The 19670-nt window shown below is 52.5% G+C and overlaps 1 protein-coding gene across 1 annotated transcript; it reads right to left on the bottom strand.

The window, feature by feature from the left end:
- Positions 1–12875: 12875 nt before the first annotated feature.
- Positions 12876–17834, bottom strand: LOC119455931 (uncharacterized). The gene is made up of 2 exons (XM_037717476.2): positions 17762–17834; positions 12876–14370 (listed from the first exon to the last, which is right to left on the bottom strand). The coding sequence occupies exons 1-2, from the start codon at positions 17828–17830 to the stop codon at positions 13378–13380; spliced, it is 1062 nt and encodes a 353-aa protein (XP_037573404.2). The 5' UTR covers positions 17831–17834; the 3' UTR covers positions 12876–13377.
- Between the last annotated feature and the right edge of the window lie 1836 nt (positions 17835–19670).

Genomic DNA, 19670 nt, shown 5'->3' with positions numbered 1-19670 from the left:
CCCCCCCCCCCCCCCCCCGCTCCCTCCGGCACTGGCTTCCCGCTTCCTTGCTTGCCCGTGGGAGATTGAGTGCGTTCGCTCTCCGTGATAGCGCGCGTCCCTGCACGCTTCCGCTCGGGCATACGGCGCGCGGCGAAGATTTTATCTATACGGAACCTCACGGCGACAGCGCCGACGACGGCGACGCCGACGGCAGAAATCCGGTTGAAGTGTCCATATAATTGCTATCGCAATAAAAGAATTGCTTGCACCACGGTCTCACTTACAGGCTGCACAGCACAGTAACGAAGTCGGAATATGGCATTCATGTGCGGCTATCACGGACGTGGTCCCTCGAACAGTGGCTGCTGTTGCCATTGCTACGCGGCACTTTACACCGGACGTTGTCAGCATATACTCAAAAGGGCATAAAAGTGGTATTTCCCGCACTGAAGAACGCAAATCAAGGTCACGCAACACGAAAGCACAGCCAGAAACCTGAGCCGACATCACGAGTCAACCGGCAGCTTCGTGGTCACACCTAAGCCTTTTTCCGTACTTGAAATCATTGCTCTTGCATTCACCGCTGTCAGCAGAGTGATCACAACTAACGTACATAAAGATGAGATACAATGAGCTTCAGGCACGCCTATAACACTTCAGGAAGGAAGTATAGGAAAGAAAATCGGCGAAAGGCTGGCGCGGAACAACACTTCACAGATGTAAACAAACTGTCAGCCATGAGCACTGCCGACTCCGCCGAACGCGGCCGGTCACTGGCGCGGCGCACAGCCTTATGGGAAGCACCACGTGACCAACCTGTTCCGGCGGGGGAGTTTTCTAAAACTCCCTGTGCGGAGCTCCCGTAGAGAACAAAATTTTGAAGGCGGAGTAAAATCACGTCATGTCCGCCCTTATCCTCCCACAGGTAATGAGCGGAGTGAAACGAGGGAATGCCGCTGTATTCCTCCCATACATCGGAGTAAATATTCAAGGATGGGAGTATATAGGGCCCATCACCTTGTTATAATTCCCATGTGGCGTTATTTTCGTTTACAGAGGGTGTACGGCAAAAGTTGACACGTTCTTCATAAACACGTCACCAACGCCGCGTGCGTTCGGTGCGAACGCGGGCAAAACGCCGCCGCCATCTGCAAGAGTTGTGCGCGTTGCTTGTGTGACCGCACACAACCGCTGTCAAAACGCTGGCTACGTGACGGAACGGCTAAACGCCATTGTCGACACTGTTAGGGGAGATGCGGGCGGGAGCCCAGAGAGAGTCGGCGGCACAGGCGGCAGAGGCCGGCAGGGCTGCGCGCATGCGCCGCAGTGGGAGAGCGGGCACGCACACGCACAGTCTAGGATGCCTCGATGCCGTCCTCGCCCACCGCTCCCCATTCAACTGGGAACTCGCGTTTGCTCTCCACCGTGCGTTCGCTCCCCGTGAAAGCGCGCGTCCCTCGCCTGTCGCGCGCTTTCACTCGCACATAAGTCGCGTTTCCTCTCCGCCGTACGTTCGCTCCTCGTGAAAGCGCGCGTCCCTCGCCCTCGCACGCTTTCATTCGCACAGCATACGGCCAATGAAAGTTTTTTTTTTCTATTGCCGGGCGCGACCATCGAGACCACGTCACAGACTGGTCCCTGTTCAGGAAGCGCTGCAGTGAGTTGGAAGATGGCTGTGACCTCCTGAGTGCCATCATGGAGTGCGCCCAGGCAGCCTGTGATGAGCAGGTTCTTTTGTGTTAATGTTTTCTGGCGGTTCTCTGAGGCGGAGCCTCCCGGAACCCAATCGAGGACAAAGCCGTTTGTTGAGAAACACACAAACTTTTAATAATTAAAACTAGAACGAAAAGAAAACTATAAACCAAACACACAAAGATAATATGAAAACATGTAGCTAGAACGCTTAATGATATCGGGCAAGTTCGGGCAGGAAGCGGGCATGTACGCGTGCTATAGTCTCGACGCGGAGCAGCGGAGACGAGACGACGAGATAAGCGGTGTTGGTCTCACCAAAAGTCGTGTCGGAACGTCGTACAGGCTACCAGAGCGTGGCAGCTCTGGCTCGGAGGGAGAAGACAGGCGGCTCAGCAGCACGAGCCGACGGTGGTGGCGTTCTGGTCGGTCAGCTGATCGTGGCACTCGGGCTCGTAGCCCGACAGCTCAGGTTCTGCCCACGGACGCAGACGCTCACCGGCCTCGGGCAGCAGCAGTAGATTATCGGGCAGGGTGGCGATTCCCGGGAAGGCAGGCGGCTTGGCAGCAGGGGTTGACGGCGGCGGCGTTCTGGCCGGGCAGCTGGTCGTGGAGCTCGGGCCCGTAGCCCGACAGCTCTCGTCCTGCCCACGGGCGCAGACGCTTGCCGGCCTCAGGCAGCAGTTCTCGAACGCATGGAGTAGCGGCGCCCAGGAACGGGTTGGCAGGAGGCCCCGGCTGGGTGAAGTCCTGGTGGCTCGGGTCCGGAACCCGACGGCCGTCTTCAACTCCCGATCCGGTGGCCGACCTTGTCCTGGTGCCGCTTCTGGAACTCCTCCCCCTACTGCCAGCGCGGCTCCTTTTTCTGCTGCTCTGGTCGATTCGTCGACTTCTCATTGGCTGCTTGAGGCTCCGTGTTCCTCTGTGATTGGATTGGCTTTTTTTCTTTTGATTTCTTTTCTTGCGCCACGTGTTCACGCGCCGGACGGTCTTCGGCGTCGTCGTTTTCGGCGCGGCGCGGTAGAGCGGCGCGCGCTCTCCTTGTCGTCTGCTTCTTGTTTTGAAATGCAACGCACCTTGTCGCACACCACAAATATCACCATCGCGCACCACACATCACACAGCCACAGTCCAGTGCTCTGCTCTACCCGATACCCCTGCCCCGGATCTGCTCCTGCTCAACCTCCGTGCGTCCAGGCGACGCGTGGAGCGCCGAGCAATCCGGACGGGCAATGCAGAGCACTGGACAGAATACCGGAGAGCGGATGCCCGCTGCAGACGACAGGCCAGGCGCAGAAGGAGCCAGAGCTGGGGGAGCCTTTGCGCCACCATCGAGGACCGCTCCAAGGGCCCCCTGGCCTGGCGCCTCCTAAAATCCCTGACCAGCAGGAAGGTCAACCGCTACCCCGTCCTCGCGGTGGCTATCTCGCTGGGCATCAGCGAGGCGGCCCTGGCGGAGTTGCTAGCGGACCACTTCGCCCCCCCCCCGGCCGCCCTCGCTGCTGCCACCCTGCCGGTCGGACTTTCCCCTGCCAACCCGCCTACCTGCCTGCTGGAGCTGCATCCGGAGTGGGCGACCAGCCAGATCGCGGCCATCTGCCAGGACCCACTGACTCTCCACGAGCTGCAGACGGCCCTGAGGAGGGGCAAGCGTCGCAGTGCACCGGGAGCAGACGGAGTGACACTCCAGATGCTCCGCAACCTGGCCACCAGTGAGCAACGACGCCTGCTCGACTGCTACAACAACATCTGGTGGTCAGCACAAGTGCCGGGGGCCTGGCGCACAGCCATCGTGGCCCCCATTCTGAAGAGCAATAAGCCGGCCAACGAGCTGGCCTCCTACCGACCGGTCTCCCTCACCTCCGCTGCCTGCAAGGTGATGGAGGCCATCGCTCTGGCACGGCTAGAATGGGTGGCCCGCGCCTGCGGGTTCCTCGCGGACCAGCAGACAGGCTTCCGGCGCCGAAGGTGCACTGCGGACTCCATTGCAGACGTCGTCTCCACCCTGGAGGACGCCAGGGCCAGCGGTGACCTCGCCATGCTCCTCCTCATCGACGTCAAGGGGGCGTTCGATGGCCTCCCACATGCGGTCGTCCAGCAGGCTCTGTACCTCCTGGGCATAGGCGGCAACCTGCGGCGGTTCCTGTCATCGTTCCTGAACGACCGCACCCTCAGGGTCCGCGTGGGCCATGCAAGGAGCACTCCCCGTCCGGTGGCAGCAGGCGTATCACAAGGGTCAGTGGTGAGCCCATTTCTCTTCAACCTTCGCCCTGGCCCGGTTGCCTGCTGCACTGCCGACCGACCCTCACTACAAGGTGGAGTGCTCCATCTACGCGGATGACATCGCCCTGTGGGTGCGGGGACCGCTGCAGTCAAGCCGCCACGTGCGCCTGGCCCTCCAGAGAGCCCTGGACACCACAGCCGCCTACCTGGGAAGCATCGGACTCTCGGTTTCGACGGGGAAGACGGTGGCCCTCCTCATCCACCCGAGAGCAGCGGCACGGCGCTCAGCTCCCCGGCTGCAGCTGGAAGGCGTGCGCATCCCATGGAGTACGACTGTGTCGTACCTTGGGCTGCGCATCTACCACCGGCTAACCAGGCTACCCGCAGTCGGGGCCATGCAGACCCAGACCATCAGGGTCCGCAAGGCCATGTCGCAGCTCCTTGCCCGTGGAGAGGGCTGTCTCGGTCAAGTGGGCCCTGCGGCTCTACGAGGCGGCGGCCACATCACGCCTGCGGTACGCCCTCCCGCTGGTGGCGCTGCCGCCACGCCGCCTCGAAAAGTTGGAGCTGCAGCACCGGGCGGCCATCCGACTCTGCCTGGGCGTCCCCCGGAGCTCCCAGATTGCCGCTACCCTTGCGGAGGCTGGAGCATGGCACCTGTCGCTCCTCTTCCTGCAGCAGGGGCTAAGGCACGTCGACCGCCTCCACCACACTCCTGAAGGCAAAGGCCTGCTGCATCGCCTCCAGTCCCGGCCATCCTCAAGGATGGGTCAGCTGTGCCGCCTCTACGAGGAGGTGGTGGGCAATCCTCCTGCAAATGCGGTACAGCTGCCCCCACCACAGAGGCCTCCAGTCCCCATCGCCACGGAGCTTCTCGGGACTTCCAAGAGGCGTTCGCCTACCTGCGCCCTGCAGCAGACGGCCGCCTGCCTCCTGGAGGAGACCCTCGGAGACCACCTCCTGGTGTTCGTCGACGGATCGGTGGTACCGGACACCGGCTCTGCCACGGCGGCCTGCACGGCACCAGCCCTGCAGAAGAGCAGGCAGTGTCGACTGTCCAGACACGCCAGCTCGACTGCAGCGGAGGTGGCAGGCCTCCACCTGGCCGTCGACCTACTCTCCGAGGAACTCCCTGAGGTACCGGCGGCTATCCTCTGCGACTCCAAGGCAGCCCTCCTCGGCCTGCAGAGGCCAGAAAGCGCCAGTCTTGGAGTCGCACTGCTGTCCACCCGGCTGAGAGCGCTGCAGGACGCAGGCCACCCGGTGTCCCTGCACTGGATCCCCGCACACGTAGGGATCCTGGGCAACGAGGCAGCCGACACCCTGGCGAAGGACGCCCATCACATCACTGTGCCCCTCAGTCGGGCCGTGACGGAGGGCGACTTCACAGGACTGAGGCTGCGGCGACACCTGGCGACCCACCACCCAGACAAACGGGTGGCACTGGGATGCCCCCCACGTCCACTCCCCCAGCGGGGCCTGGCTCGCAGGGAGACCTCGCTCCTTCTCCGGCTCCGCATCGGCTGCAGCTGGACGGCAGCACGCAGCCACCGACTAGGACGAGCGACGTCCCCGGCCTGCTCTTCCTGCGGGGAGCCGGAGACCATCGAGCATCTCCTGCTGGCCTGCCCGGCGTACCTCCAGCAGCGGAGCCCACTCCTGCAGGAGTTCCGCCGCCTGGGCCTCCCCTCTGGCAAGGAGGAAGACCTCCTCTTCCCCGGCCGACACCACCTTCCTGCACTTCGAGGCGTCGTGGAGTACCTTGACTCGTCAGGGCTCTCCGCACGCCTCTAAGACATCAATTCTGCAAGCGGGACGGCCTCGCGGCCTCCCATCCCACCCCGGGCCTAACAGGCCCGGAACAACACCCCCTGCAGTCCCTGCAGCACACCAAGGCCTTCCATGCCGGCCTGATACGTGCCGCCACAGCCTGCCGGTTTTGCTTCGCCCAGCCATGGCGACTCCACCCTATCCTCCTTTCTCCCCCACTTACCCCTTCCCGTTGGCGCTGAGCCGTGCTCCCTCAAGGGCTGCAGAAGATAGCGTCAACATTTCCCTTTCCACATGAACCACTTACTACTACGACCATCGAGAGTGAACCATTATCAGCTTCGCTGTAAAACGTGGGCAGCTGGCACTAGTGGAGCAAGGCTGGAGTAAACAGCGGAGCTGGTGATTGACCTAGCTTCTTCCAGGTTTTACTAGGCTTAGCTAAGTTTTACTAGGAAATGTTAAATGCTGCTAGTCACGGTATTCGGAATCGCCTCGCCGCCGACGTGCAGATTCTCGCTTGGCCACCCGACGCACTTTAAGGTGAGCGGCTGCTTCTTCGGGTGCCGAAATCTTCTGCGGTCGTCCCATGTCAAGACTACATGTGCTCGCCACAGAGTCAACGAGAGTTCTGCCGCCGTCGCGGCGGCTCCGAGCTTTGTCTCCTCGGTGAAGTCACGGCCAAGCTGCACCTCCACACTTAAAGGGGCGTGGCTGGTTGAAAGCGGCCGAGCCGCAGCCAAAGGCGTCTGCTGCAGTCACGGACATCGCCCGCGTTCGGCGCGAACGCGGGCAAACGGGGAAACGCGAGCGGCGTCGGCAGCAGCTTTGCGCGTTGCCTCGTTGGTGCTGCTAGAATTCCTTTCTCTCTCTCTCTCACTCTCATTTTCTCTTTTTCTCTCCCGAGCATAGCGCACGCCGCGCGCATGCTTTCCTTCCCTCTCCTTAACGTCCCAATTCAAGGCAACATGTGCACGGCACGGAGAGAAGGCGAAGCACACGCCGCTCCGCGAAGTGGTTGCTATAGGCAATGCGCGGTGACGTCATCGCTCAGAGAGGTTTTTTGTACACGCTCCACGGACTGACGGTCGGCTTAAACAGCTCCTCTGTTGAAAAAAGCCGCAGTTTATCATGAAAGGCGAAGCATCGATTACGATAGCAAATTAGTAGACAGCTGTATGAGCGCATACTAAGCTACCATCATTTGGCATACGAGCTACCATCATTTGGCGCACTTTGTCCGCATCTCAGATCGCTTTAAAGACGAGGCCCGCGCGGGCGCGCACTTTGTCCGCGTCGCAGATCGAGCTGCGCCGTACGCAGCAGCCCCCGGAGTAAACCCCCCTTCCTCCCCTTTCCTCTGTGCCTCGCGCGCGTCGGAACACGGTGCGCTTCCGCCCCGCTTTCCTCCCTTGCGCGTGTGAGATTGAGCCGCGATCGTCGGCTGATCGTGACAAGCTCTCACCCATACATACAGCATACGGCGCACGGCGACGATGTTGTCGTGCTTGGAGTTCGTATGGAACATCACGGCGACGGAAATGGCGACTGCGATGACGACGGCAGAGATGCGCCTGGAGTGTCCATAAAATAGCTATTGCAATAAAAGTAAGGTTCCCCACAGTCCAACACCAGCAGCTAGGTTTCTCGTCGTGGTCGTCTTTTTCGTAGTTGTGTCGCTCCTCAGACGACATTATTGCCGCTCACCTGACCGCGCACAGTCATAGCGTCGTCCTGAGCCCTTAACCTGTTGGTTGTTAAGTAACTCGCAATGTAGTGGCGTAGAATGCGGCTAAAGCAACGTGCCCGGCGATGGACGAGGCGCAGCCTGCATGGCGTCACATGGTTTTATTAGGACTAACTGTCAAGAGAAAAGAAATTTAGTACATGTACATGTATATGCCACGCCTTCTTATATGACATGCGGTATATGCGGGTTATATTGCCACACCAGTCTATCATTAATGTTGCCCATACCTTGTCTTGCATTCTTGGCAAAGCTATTCCTCAGAATTTTGAGAATGACAATCCACAAACAAATGTCATGAAACAAAACATACAGAGCGCATGCCTTTTATGTTAAATCTTCTCAGACTGAAATATTAAAAGTATGAAACAAAAACGGAAACCTGCAAATTATTTAATTTTTTTGGCGCGGCCTCTTGCGCTCCACGCAAGAGGCCGCGTTTCTACCAGAATGCTCGCCTTCGTGCATAGCGTTCGCCGCCAGTGTTACCCGGTAACCGTTACGGTTGCTAAAGCAGCAGTTGTCGGGAAGCGTGAGAAGCAGTCAGGGATCTTTGAATGTTATCGCGTTCCACTCTTATAAGCGAAGCTTAAGCGTCCTCCAATTTTTGACGTTGCTATTCCCATCACCGCTGAACGTGTTCACGCTGTTATTCGGGAGTACTAACTATGGTTGGCTTTCCCATAGCGCTATCACAACGCAAATGAAATCTTTTTCTAGGCGGGTTCTCCTTCTACATATCAGTCTAGTGACGTCACTTCCTGCTTCGTATGCTACAGTTGCCGCTTCCCGGCATACGGCGGATTTCCACACATACAACGAAAATCTTTACCGGGAAACGCATGCGGCAAGCGCCACGTGCTTCGCTCTGTTCGAACGCACCTTTTCTACCATATGGTGCTGACACTTGTTTTGTGCTTTCCTTTATTAAAACCAATACTGGGGTGTGTCTTGCATGCGTAATTGCCAATAGAGATAGGTACTTTTAACGTCTATTCGTGGGATGATTTTCTGTTGGCTGTGTTGTCGATGGAAACGAAGAAATCCCGGGGTCCGAGTCATATACAGCTTCAGTGTCAAACAAGAACAACAAAACCGGAAGCCCTCTCGCGCTTCATCTGGCTGTCCAATGCACACCAGCAATATGGTGGTGTAGCATGACATAGGCAATCGCTCGCTTTGCGAATTTGATGAGCAATCGCGTCTGGCAGCGGAAGTAACAGAACCTTGAAATGAGACGCTTAATTACGCGGGAAAAATACCCGTGAAAGCCGAGAAGAACAGACTGGACCAAATGGTCGTATGTATAGCTCGACATTGAAAAGTCGGATACTGCCATGTCATATCCCCTCGACGCGGCATTTTACCGTAGTTGCATATTCTTTAAATTGATGCGTCCGTAAAAGAAATACCGTGTTGCAATGGTGGCATTTTGGCACACGCACACACACACACACACACACACACACACACACACACACACACACACACACACACACACACACACACACACACACACACACACACACACACACACAAACACACACACACACACACAACACACACACACACACACACACACACACACACACACACACACACACACACACACACACATCACACACACAACACACACACACACACACACAACACACACACACACCACCACGCACACAACGCACGCACACACGCACGCACGCACGCACGCACGCACGCACGCACACGCACGCACACGCACGCACACGCACACACACCTTTTGTTAAGCGGAGTTGCAATGCTGACTACAAGTGAGTACGAAGGAGGCCTTGGACACATCATGGTTTCGATGACAACATACGCATACATACGTAGCGCAATTCAGATCAATTCTGTCCGCACGAAGCGTTTACTTCCTCCTAACCGCGCAGCTGCGGATGCGCGAAGGCGAGCTTTCTGGTTTCTTTTTTAAGGGCAGAAGCATTTCTATGCCTACCCAACGAGGTCTGTCCGTCGTTCCGTCCGTCCGTCACGTGAGACGATTGCTTCAGCACTCGGCGCACTCTCTGTCCCCATCGCAGTTCGCTTTCAAGATAGAGCGCGCGCGGCCGCGCCACACGCAGCTGCCGCCGTAGTACGGTTTATCACGGTTCATAATAGTTCGACGCGCACGGATAAGGTGCTAAAGAGCGATAACAGCCTATAATGATCGGAGCTTCATCAGCGCACCTGGCGCCACCAACTGCAGTAGTTTTCTTGCGTCATCAATTCACCTTGTCCACAGCCGTTCCTGTCGTCGCAGCGCTGTCATTTATGTGTCGGATGCTGTTGCTGGCTGCTGCCTGGCCCCATTACCGTCCGGGGCATACGTGTGTACAGATTTTCCCTTATAAATTTTCCTCATTCTTGTCAATCTCCATAGTCTTTTTTCTGTGCATTCGTTGCATCCAATTCAATGTCTCTGTTTCTGTGATTTTCTTTTTGATAACTCCTGGTTGTCTATTTACACATCCAATTACCCTTTATATACTTGGTTGCCAACTTTCTTGACCTTTTCCTCCATTGTGTGTCCACACTATTCAGGTACGGATGCTTGTGCAGATTAGCCGCCTATTTATTTTGATTCATGTTGCCGAGTTCTTCTTCAAAACTAATTTTTCTGTGCGCTTCTCAGATTTCAAAAGAGGCCCAACCCATGTCACCCTGCAATGCCTCGTTTGTGGTTCTCCCGTGTGATCCTAAGCCAACCGGCCAACCAATCTTTGGTTAACTTCCAACTCCGACAAGATCTTCGATTTTAAGCACAGAATCATTTGCGAGCGTTAGCGTAAAAACACCCGTGTCGCGTGCATTGGGCGCACGTTAAAGATCCCCTGGTGGTAACAATTAGTCCGCAGTCCCTCCACTACAGCGTGCCGCATAATCAAATCGTGGGTTTGGCACGTCAAATCACAGAATTCATCCGTTTTTGTTAGCACTTGATTCGTATTGCATTGGCGCTTGTGTTGAATATTGCTGTCAAGTAATCATTGCTCCTCTTATCATAAGCCAAATGTCGACTTTTCATTTTAAGCGATAAAACAAATATGGTCCTTCCCTTTTGAAATTGCTTTATTCTACAATGAATATTTATCTCCCACAGCAGTCACTTATTCCAACGTTCTTAATGGCGGCAAAGTCAGGCAAAACAAACACTCAAAGAACTGCAATGGAAGAACCAAAGTTGAACTTCCATTTGATTTCATAACCGTATGATGTAACATAATTAAACGTATAATGCATCATGAAAAGCGAAGAGATAGTTTAGGAAAAAGCGAATAAGCAGTTCAATTTGCTGCTAATAGAACGTACGGAGGCCGCCTTCTAACGTAATAAAAAAGAGGGACAGTTACGAACAAAAAAATGACATTTGGAAACACTATCAAAATTGGCGGGAATAGATTGTGGAAGCCTAAAAGCGATATGAAGGCAGACACGGAAAGTAAAAAATAAGCGGATCCCACCCGCTGTGGGAGTCTGTTTAAGCGAAGCTTTCATTGGTTTTCTTGATTAGCGATCATTAGCATGTGTAGAGCACACTAACAGGTTTGGCACATTTTTACCGGGAACCACCTCGCTAAATATAAAACTGTGCCGCGCCATCATGTGCTGCCAAAACATGGCGACGAAGAGACGACGATGGAACGAGCACGATGGCGTGACGACGACCGCATGGCGACATTGTTATGATGACGCTGGAATGACGGAAACTGCATGAGGACGATGGCTTGACGTCAACGGCAACACAACGAAATGATGACAGTGAGAATGCAGGCGATGAACTGACTACAAAGGAATGACTGGGACGACGTCTGCGCTGGCACATATCATCTGCCTCCCCTGGCCGCCCTCCTGTGCACTAAATCAGGCACTTGCCTGCGCTATACCCGGGACCGCAATCGTGCAAGACCGTGCTGGCAGCAAGTGCTAGACACATACATCGCTTTTCACTATGTAAGGCACAGGTCTACAGGTCTGCACTATGCCCGGGACGGTAATGGGGCCAGGCAGCAGCCAGCAACCAGCATCCGACACATACCTAATGGCATATGCCCAGTGGTTCACGATGTTTTATAATAGCTAATACAGCAGCAGCCAGCACCATAAATGTGGGGACAAGAAGCAGAGAAAGAGTCGCTTTAGATACCTGCAACAACAAATCATAACGACCTGCAGCGAACTTACATGTGAGGAAACGCTGGCTCAGAAAAATTGTACGAAATAAACACCATGCATAGAATACGGTCATCTAGAAAGCTATTTTCTTCGTCTGATGCACTTCGCCTTAGCCACTAATTTACTTCAGGTCTGATCTCCTCAAGAAAAACGGTTAATTCTTTTCGTGCTCAACTAATAAGCGCTATCAGGCGCTTATTAAACGTATGAGCCAATCTAGTCAAGGGCTGTTTCACGAAAAGATCCGGGAGTGGAGTTTTTATATCTGTTGCAAATAATATCATGACTGTCACCTCGCTCGCTTTTTCGTCCTTCTGTAAATGTAAATTTAATGTCCTCACGCGTCCTGTTGTGCTCTAGCTGCTCGCAATGATCATCGCAATAGTGACAAACCTAACAGGCTCTACAGAAAGCCCTGTACCATTTATCCATCACATACAAGAAGCTAGAATTCTCCATTTTTAGGAACTTTATAGCCAGAGTTTCTCTCTAAACACTTCTCAGTCACGTAATGCCACTAACTACGTATCTCAGTGACAAAATAGATACACACAGACGCATGCTTGAGCGGAACAAGGACATCAGCACAAACTAGGGTGCGTTGCACATGTAGGCACCCTAGCACAAACATCAGCATCAAAATCCTTAAAGAGGTAACCCTTGAAAGACAGCGCCCGTCATTGGCACCAGGAGTTACGTTACTACCAGCGTTACCACCAAGTATTACGTTACCACCGGTGACAAGCAAAATGACCCAATAAAATTGGAGTATTGGACGATTTATGGAATTTAAATGGCGTACAAGTATAGTCGAATAGAAATGAATTATTCTTAACGTAGTGGGGGGTGAATAGTTTTATTTCATTTGATAATGCAAATCCTTGAGTTCAAACAGGAACGCAACTTAAATTGGTGAGTAGCTTGGTGAGTCGGACCGACTGTGTCCTGTGAGCTTGATTTGTTAGGGCGAAAAATATGGCATGGTAAGGTAAAATATGGTTTTTGGTAGTAAAACCATCCTTAAACAGAAACTCTCCAAGTTTATGGCTAAAGAGCTGTGAGACGAACTGAATCCCCAACTGTATTTGACACGTTTTAATAACTCAGGCAAAGATTTAGATGACTAAACCTTTTTAAAAACCGGACAGCTTTCATTTGTAGTCTCTTGAGGCATTTAATGTCTAGCTGAGTACAACGGTTCGCAGTACACGCGCATTCTAGCTTTAGGTCTAATGACCGAATTGTACTTGTGTAGTTTAAGGTTGCCTGGAGTGCACTTAAGTGTACGCTTTAGAAAATAGGTTTCGAAAGGCAAATTTATGAAGGTGTTTTTGTTTTATACTGATTAGCCCATACGGGATCATTACTTATGCGGCCCTTCATATGAAGTGCCAACTTTGATGGTGCTACAAGTCAATGCACAGGTAAAGTAAATCGGTAAGAAAAACATCTGTAATGAACTGGCAAGTCTCATTCAAAAAAAAAAAAGGCTATAATATAATCACGGGTGTTTTGCATTTCCCCATATAAAAACGAAAAGGGGGTGTAGGAAATGTATGAAATGGCTATTAAGAACGAACAGCACGGATCACTCGTAATCTGAGTCCTCGGGAAGGTAAACAGTGTGTCATCCTAAGTCAGGTCTATCTTTAGCACTTCCGGTCTGCGTAAAAATTCGGCAGTCCTTCTAAAAGCCACATGCTGTGCCACTGAGTGTTGGGTTCCGCGAACAAAATACCTATTCTAGCTAGCATGTTGGCCTGAAAACTAGCTATTGCATTTCTTGCCAAAGCAGCGTCAGCTTCGCCACAAAAATCCGCATTCGGTCCCTTAGCCAGTAAAATGCACTCTGGGGCACGAAAGGCATCGGCTTCACGTATGAGTAATAGCATCCTTCAAAGCTAGCTGCTTCTCCTCTCCTCGCGCCGATGGCTTCAGCCAGTGTTCCTGTCACGTACACATCTTCGGGAAGAACTGGCGGGTGAGTCCCAGAGGCCTTCAGAAGTGGACGCACGACCCTGCGTGTCAGCATGTACGCGCATCCGGAAAGAAACCCGTCGCGTTCCGGGCACCGCCTGACCGAGTGCTGGGCCGCGGGTTCACTGCACGCTTCGCCGTGAAGAGAGACGAAAGAACCGAACATGTCAAACTCTTCAGCGAGCTTCACGTTGAGGTCGTATGATGCTTGAAGAAAGCGCGCGTTCACACGGCCTCGGTCGGTGATTTTTATCACGAACGGCGCGGCCGTGCAGAACTCGGCAACCCAACGCAGTAGCACGAGGGTCGCGAGAGAGGCACTCTCGGGAACGCCGTCGAAGTCACTGAGCACAAGGTCGGCGTTCGAGTCCCGCTCGGTCTTCACACGCGCTAGTAGCGCCGGGTTCTTCGGTCTTCCGGTGAAAAAAATCAGTTTCACGCTAGACGATGCGTTTCGTATGTACCAGAGGTCGGCGCGGATGATGTGTCTTTGGTAGGCGGCGCTTGGTAGTGAGCTGACCGCAATTACGTAGTGAACCGGGGCCAAGGATCCTCTGCATATGTCCTTAAGCGAGTCGGCGTAGGTCCATTTCACGTGAGCGGTGCTGTTTAGTATTTCGAGAGAAGCGTCGTCACGATTGACCTGCGGAAACGCACAGCCCAAGCAGCGCAGAGACGAGCAGTTCTGTGTACGGCAAGCGTTGCGCGCTCTTGAGAAGTGCGCTCGCGTACGCCAGGCGACGTAGATGAGCCCTGTCATGCAAACCGCCAGAATGAGTACTCGTACCTGAAACAAACAAACAAATATATATATATATATATATATATATATATATATATATGCCAAATCATCGCTCGTACCAAAGAGTATACAGAATACAACAACACTTTAGCAATCAACCTGACAGCTCGCCCTAGCTTGAGATCATAATATCTTGCGAACCTGTCGCTTTTCTATTGCAAAACATGCTTACCTTAGTATCATGCTAATATCACACTTCCTGCTGACGTAGCATATATTGGAAATCAACGTTCTCGCGATGCACTCGCTAGCACTATACACTAAAATGCTACTGGAATTTCCCTTTGTTATTATTTACTCACTGCATTTTCATTCTGTTTATTATTATTTAAGGAATGCATGATAGCGCGACAAGAAAAGAAAGACTTAAGGAGGAGGGAGCAAGTGCGCATTAAATTTGCTAATGATAGTTCATGCTCCCGTGCTCGGTCACTGACACAGCGTCTAGTTTGACCAACACCGTTCTTCCCACACAATAGCAGTGTTCGTATACAACGGCAGACGCGCACTTCACGTAAGGCCTGGCGTGCTTTTTCTTGCATCCGAGCTTCTTGTCAACGCGTCTGATGCACGCACACTGTCCAGCCAACTTGAGTGGCGCCGAGAATACAGCCGGCACGCCGTGTCTATTTTCGACATTTAAGGTCGTGCGAAAGCTTGTGGACGTACGACACTTTAGCAGGCTTGCGTCCTTCTTGGACAGAGCTGGCAATTTCTTGCTTAATGCGCTTCGCCCTTTGGAGGAGGGTTTCCGAGGCCACACCTAAAAGTGAGCTCGGGCAGCTGGCTGAAATTAGCCTCGCCACTTGGCTACCGAAGCTACCCTGAATGGCGTGAGGACACGACTTCTGAAGAGCACATTCTAGGCAGAGGGTGGCTATTCCTCTCGTAAATAACTTGGAGTGCTCAGAACCATAGGGCAGAAGATCTTATTCCGCTCGTGGGCTATATTGCCAACAAACATGGTTATCGTCAAAACATAAACAAATATCTCAAAACTGAAGAGGACCATGAGAAGAGGTTTCATGTGGAAAAAGAAAAAAAATGTACAGATCCAAAGTGCATGTTGGAATCTATGTGAAGCGAACGTTTCATGGAGTGGTTAATAAAGGGCCATAAATTTCTTCCCTGCGTCTTTGTCGTAACAGAAATTGGCGCGCATGAGGTCGCGCGCACCCGTGCTACGCAGTGACAAATGTTTCAGTTGCTTGTATTTCTTGATTTCTACTTATCTATTCTAAATGTACCGGCCACGAAGGTCTTGGGAGGTCGCCCGTTGTGGGTTTGTGCCATAGTATCGAAAGCTTCATCATCATGAACACGTGGCGACCATCTCAAAGAGCTAGGTGGTGTTAAACAAAAGTCGCAGTTTCACCCGAAAGACGAAGCATCAATTGCGATAGCAAATTAGTAGAGAGCTATACGGAGTAGGGATAGTAATTTTAACGCATAAACTTGACACATTCGCTTACTAACTGAATGAACAAGCGTGGTGTCAGCGCGCACAAGCAAAAAATGTCACAGTTTCGCCCTAAGGGCGAAGCAATGAATGCGATAGCAACACAGCAATGTCATACGAAGTAAGGTGAGCGGCTTTGGTAGCAATATGAATTGTAGTAAACATGAGCTTCATGCGAAAGAATGGTGGCGGGACAACAATTTATTACATGTGCGCATGACCCGTAGCAGCCCACGTAACACCGAAAATTGCGTAGTCACACATTTTTTTGACCGCACTACTTGCTCCGCGTCCAAGCAATGTCTCTGGGTTGTGAAACGGAGCTATATCGCTGATCTGGCAAACGAGTCCTCACGCTCGGAGCCAGCAGGTATGCTCCTAAATCAGTATTTTGGATGGAGCATGATGTTAATGCACTATCCAAAGCAACGACGTGATCAAAACAGAACTGCGCGATAACAATTCGATTCACATCGGTCAGTAAGAAGCTTTATTCACAGTATGTACTTACGTCCTACCGCATTTCCTGGGCGAGGATATCCGTACACAGGTTCATAAAAAAAATGTCACAGTTTCGCCCTAAGGGCGAAGCAATGAATGCGATAGCAACACAGCAATGTCATACGAAGTAAGGTGAGCGGCTTTGGTAGCAATATGAATTGTAGTAAACATGAGCTGATTAAGTAAGCAGGTGTGCTGCGGCGTAAGTAGACCGACATGAAGAGAGACTCGATGACCACGAGAAGGCGCGTGTTAAACGGTGGTGTTGATGAGAAACGCTTCCCATGGGCAGCGCGTGCGAAGGGACACACCTGTAGCGCTGCACTGCCGATCCGGGCAGCATTGCATGTGTAGCGTGCGTTGGAAAATGTGGCCCGACTATTACTAACTGAATGAACAAGCGTGGTGTGAGCGCGCACAAACAAACATGAATAGATCACACTGAATGACTGCAGACAACGACCGTCAAAACTCTGGCAGCAAGCGGATACGCCGCAGCGGCGAAGGTACGTGCGGTCTATCGATTCAACGGAAACTGAGCGGCGAATGCACGGCGCATAAAGGTCAGAGCCGTGTGGAGATAAGAGACGATGCGAGCGAGCGACGAGCGCGGTTGTTGGCAGAGTGGAAGTGCACCCCCCCCTCCCCCGCTCCCTCCGGCGCTGGCTTCCCGCTTCCTTGCTTGCGCGTGGGAGATTGAGTGCGTTCGCTCTCGGTGATAGCGCGCGTCCCCGCACGCTTCCGCTCGGGCATACGGCACGCGGCGAAGATTTTATCTATAGGGAACCTCACGGCGACGGCGACGACGACGGCGACGGCAGAAATCCGGTTTAAGTGTCCATATAATTGCTATCGCAATAAAATCAAGAGATCAGACTCGATGACCACAGACAACCACTGTCAAAACGCTGGCGTGAGGAAGGGCGGCCGGCGCAGCGAGCGAAGGTTCATGCGGTCTATCGCTTCAACAGAAACTGGGCGGCGAAAGCACAGCGCATACAAAAGTCACAGCCGTGTGGAGATCGCTTTCAAGATACGGTGCGCGCGACAACACGACAGCTCGCACTGGCGCAAAGTACAAGAACGCATTTGTTGGCAGAGTAGAAGCGCCCCCCCCTCCCTCCCTCGCTGCCTTCCCGCTTTCCTTATTTCGCGTGGGAGATTGCGTCGCCAGTTCCCCTTGCGCCCGGTTAGAAGATATGCATTTGGTGTCGAAGCACAGCGTCGCCCCCTTCCCCCCTCTCTCCTCCCGTACCCCTACGGCCTTTCGCGCGACTTCCGTCGCGCGAAAGGCCGTAGGGGTATGGGAGGAGGTATGGGAGGAAAGGCCGAAATGAGCCAAACCTAAACAACGCGAATCACACAGACGTGAACGCTCTCTTTTCGAGCGGAAACAAGTCCACAGACAGTGATTACCTTGAACCTCCTTGCGCAGATATTCCGCGCCCTTCTGTCTCGTGCACAGTTGAGTCCAAGAGATACCATGACAGTTGAGACTTGGCGTCTGAGAACAGACGGAATGAGAGAACAAAATCTGAATACAAGTTCGACACGATTTTTGATGAATGGGACACTAAAGTTCATTTTGCATTAACTCAACTTCCCGCCATCACTAAAGATCTGCAGTTTAGTGCATATATAGAACTTAAACGATAGGTATTCCGTTGTTTGTGTTATTGATTCGTAACTAGTTTATTGTAAACACGCGCGCGGCGCAGTAGGGATGCGCTCGTAAAAGTGATGTAATACGCACAGAAGCTATAGCCGGATTTTGATGGTTGTGGGACAGCTCTAATTTTCTACCACCGTAATAAGATATTACACTATCTGTATCAAATAAAGCAGTAGAACAATAAAGGCAGCGATGGAGCTAAAGAATAAACGAGAGCAAAGTGCAAGTCGCCTATCTAGTTCAGCCAACGTGTGAGGCGTAAACGTCGTGCACGGTTGACAAAAGTATTGAGGTGCATTTTTTCCGTATATGTATTTTTTTATTAAACAGTTTTAGTTTCGCGTTTTTACGCTCCGCTTAGCTGCTGAGCGGAGCGGAAGCATGAATGCGCATGCGCCCTCCACTTTGCCGCAAGCGGGCTAGCGGAGCGAGACACACCGTCCGCTTAAGCTGCATGCCTAAGCGGAGCGCCGAGCGTTGCTGCCGTCTTTCGCTAGCGAGGGTGGTGCATCGAGGCACTAGTCGTGCGAGCGCGAATAACTTGTGTAATACCCCTGACACACGGGCGAAAGTAAAGTCCTTTGCAGGAAACCCCTTTTGTTACTCCGAAGGACCCTTTGCAGAAAGGAGTTGCGCCAATGACACAGGGCTTTAGGTGGTTCCTCAGATGAACGCGAAAAAAAAGCGTTGTTTGTTAAAGAAGCAAGAGAGAAAACATTTGCAAGAAGCTGCGCATGTATTTTGGATGTAGGGATTGCAGAACCTAAAAACATTTTCCCCCATTTTTTATGGCTTATTATGCGCATATTCGGAATTCAACATGGCAGCGCTACCGACGTGGTGCGAGCGTTTGAGAGTATAACTAGTGTAAATCTTTACTGTTTGACAAATTGCATTACCGCTAAAGAATAATACATTTTCCAAGGTAAAAAAAAATACTTACGGGGCACCGTAGTTATGTAACACGTTTTCGTCTATCCATGAGTTGTGCACGCTGTATGGGAGAGTACACCTTTCCGCTCGAAAAGTAGATGCCCGATCTTCTTTCCCGCAAAGGAACTTTGGCGGGAGAGAGATACTACTTTGTCGTGTGTCACTGCGCTTGAACGCCTTTCCGGTAGATGTCCCCTCACCAAAAGGACTTTAGAGTGCCCGTGTGTCAGGGGTATTATACACTTCCAACTGGTTCTTTAAGGGAATAAAGTGAACTGCACAGCTAACAAAAACGTCGCCACCGCATTGGCGTCAGAAAAGATTGGATTGGATTCGAAATGCAACCTCGCTGGCTATTACGTGGCGTTCACCAAGTCGACGCTTCATTTTCCACTCGATAAAATGTACCGGTAACACATTACAAGCGCCCGTTTAGATACTCCATGAACAAATAAGTTATATATATTCGTCTTACTTTGTAAAAGTGACGAAACTTTTTTTTTTATTTTGTTCCACTGCGCTTAATTTGGCCAGAGGGCGCTGCAACTACGGAAGGTGCGCTCAGCTACGCCAGACGCGTATCTAAAACGTGAAAATCGCCCACCGCTCCGCTGTGGCTTAGCGGGGAAACTAGGAGCGGAGCGGACCGTAAAGACGCTCAACTAAAACAGTCTATTTGTTACGTCTCAACCTGGGCCAGCGTATACCTTGGACGTTTCC

The sequence above is a fragment of the Dermacentor silvarum genome, chromosome 6 (assembly GCF_013339745.2).
Source record: "Dermacentor silvarum isolate Dsil-2018 chromosome 6, BIME_Dsil_1.4, whole genome shotgun sequence".
In the NCBI taxonomy this organism is placed as follows: domain Eukaryota; kingdom Metazoa; phylum Arthropoda; class Arachnida; order Ixodida; family Ixodidae; genus Dermacentor; species Dermacentor silvarum.
Note: the sequence above shows the minus strand (reverse complement) of the source record. Positions and strands in the feature narration are given on the sequence as shown.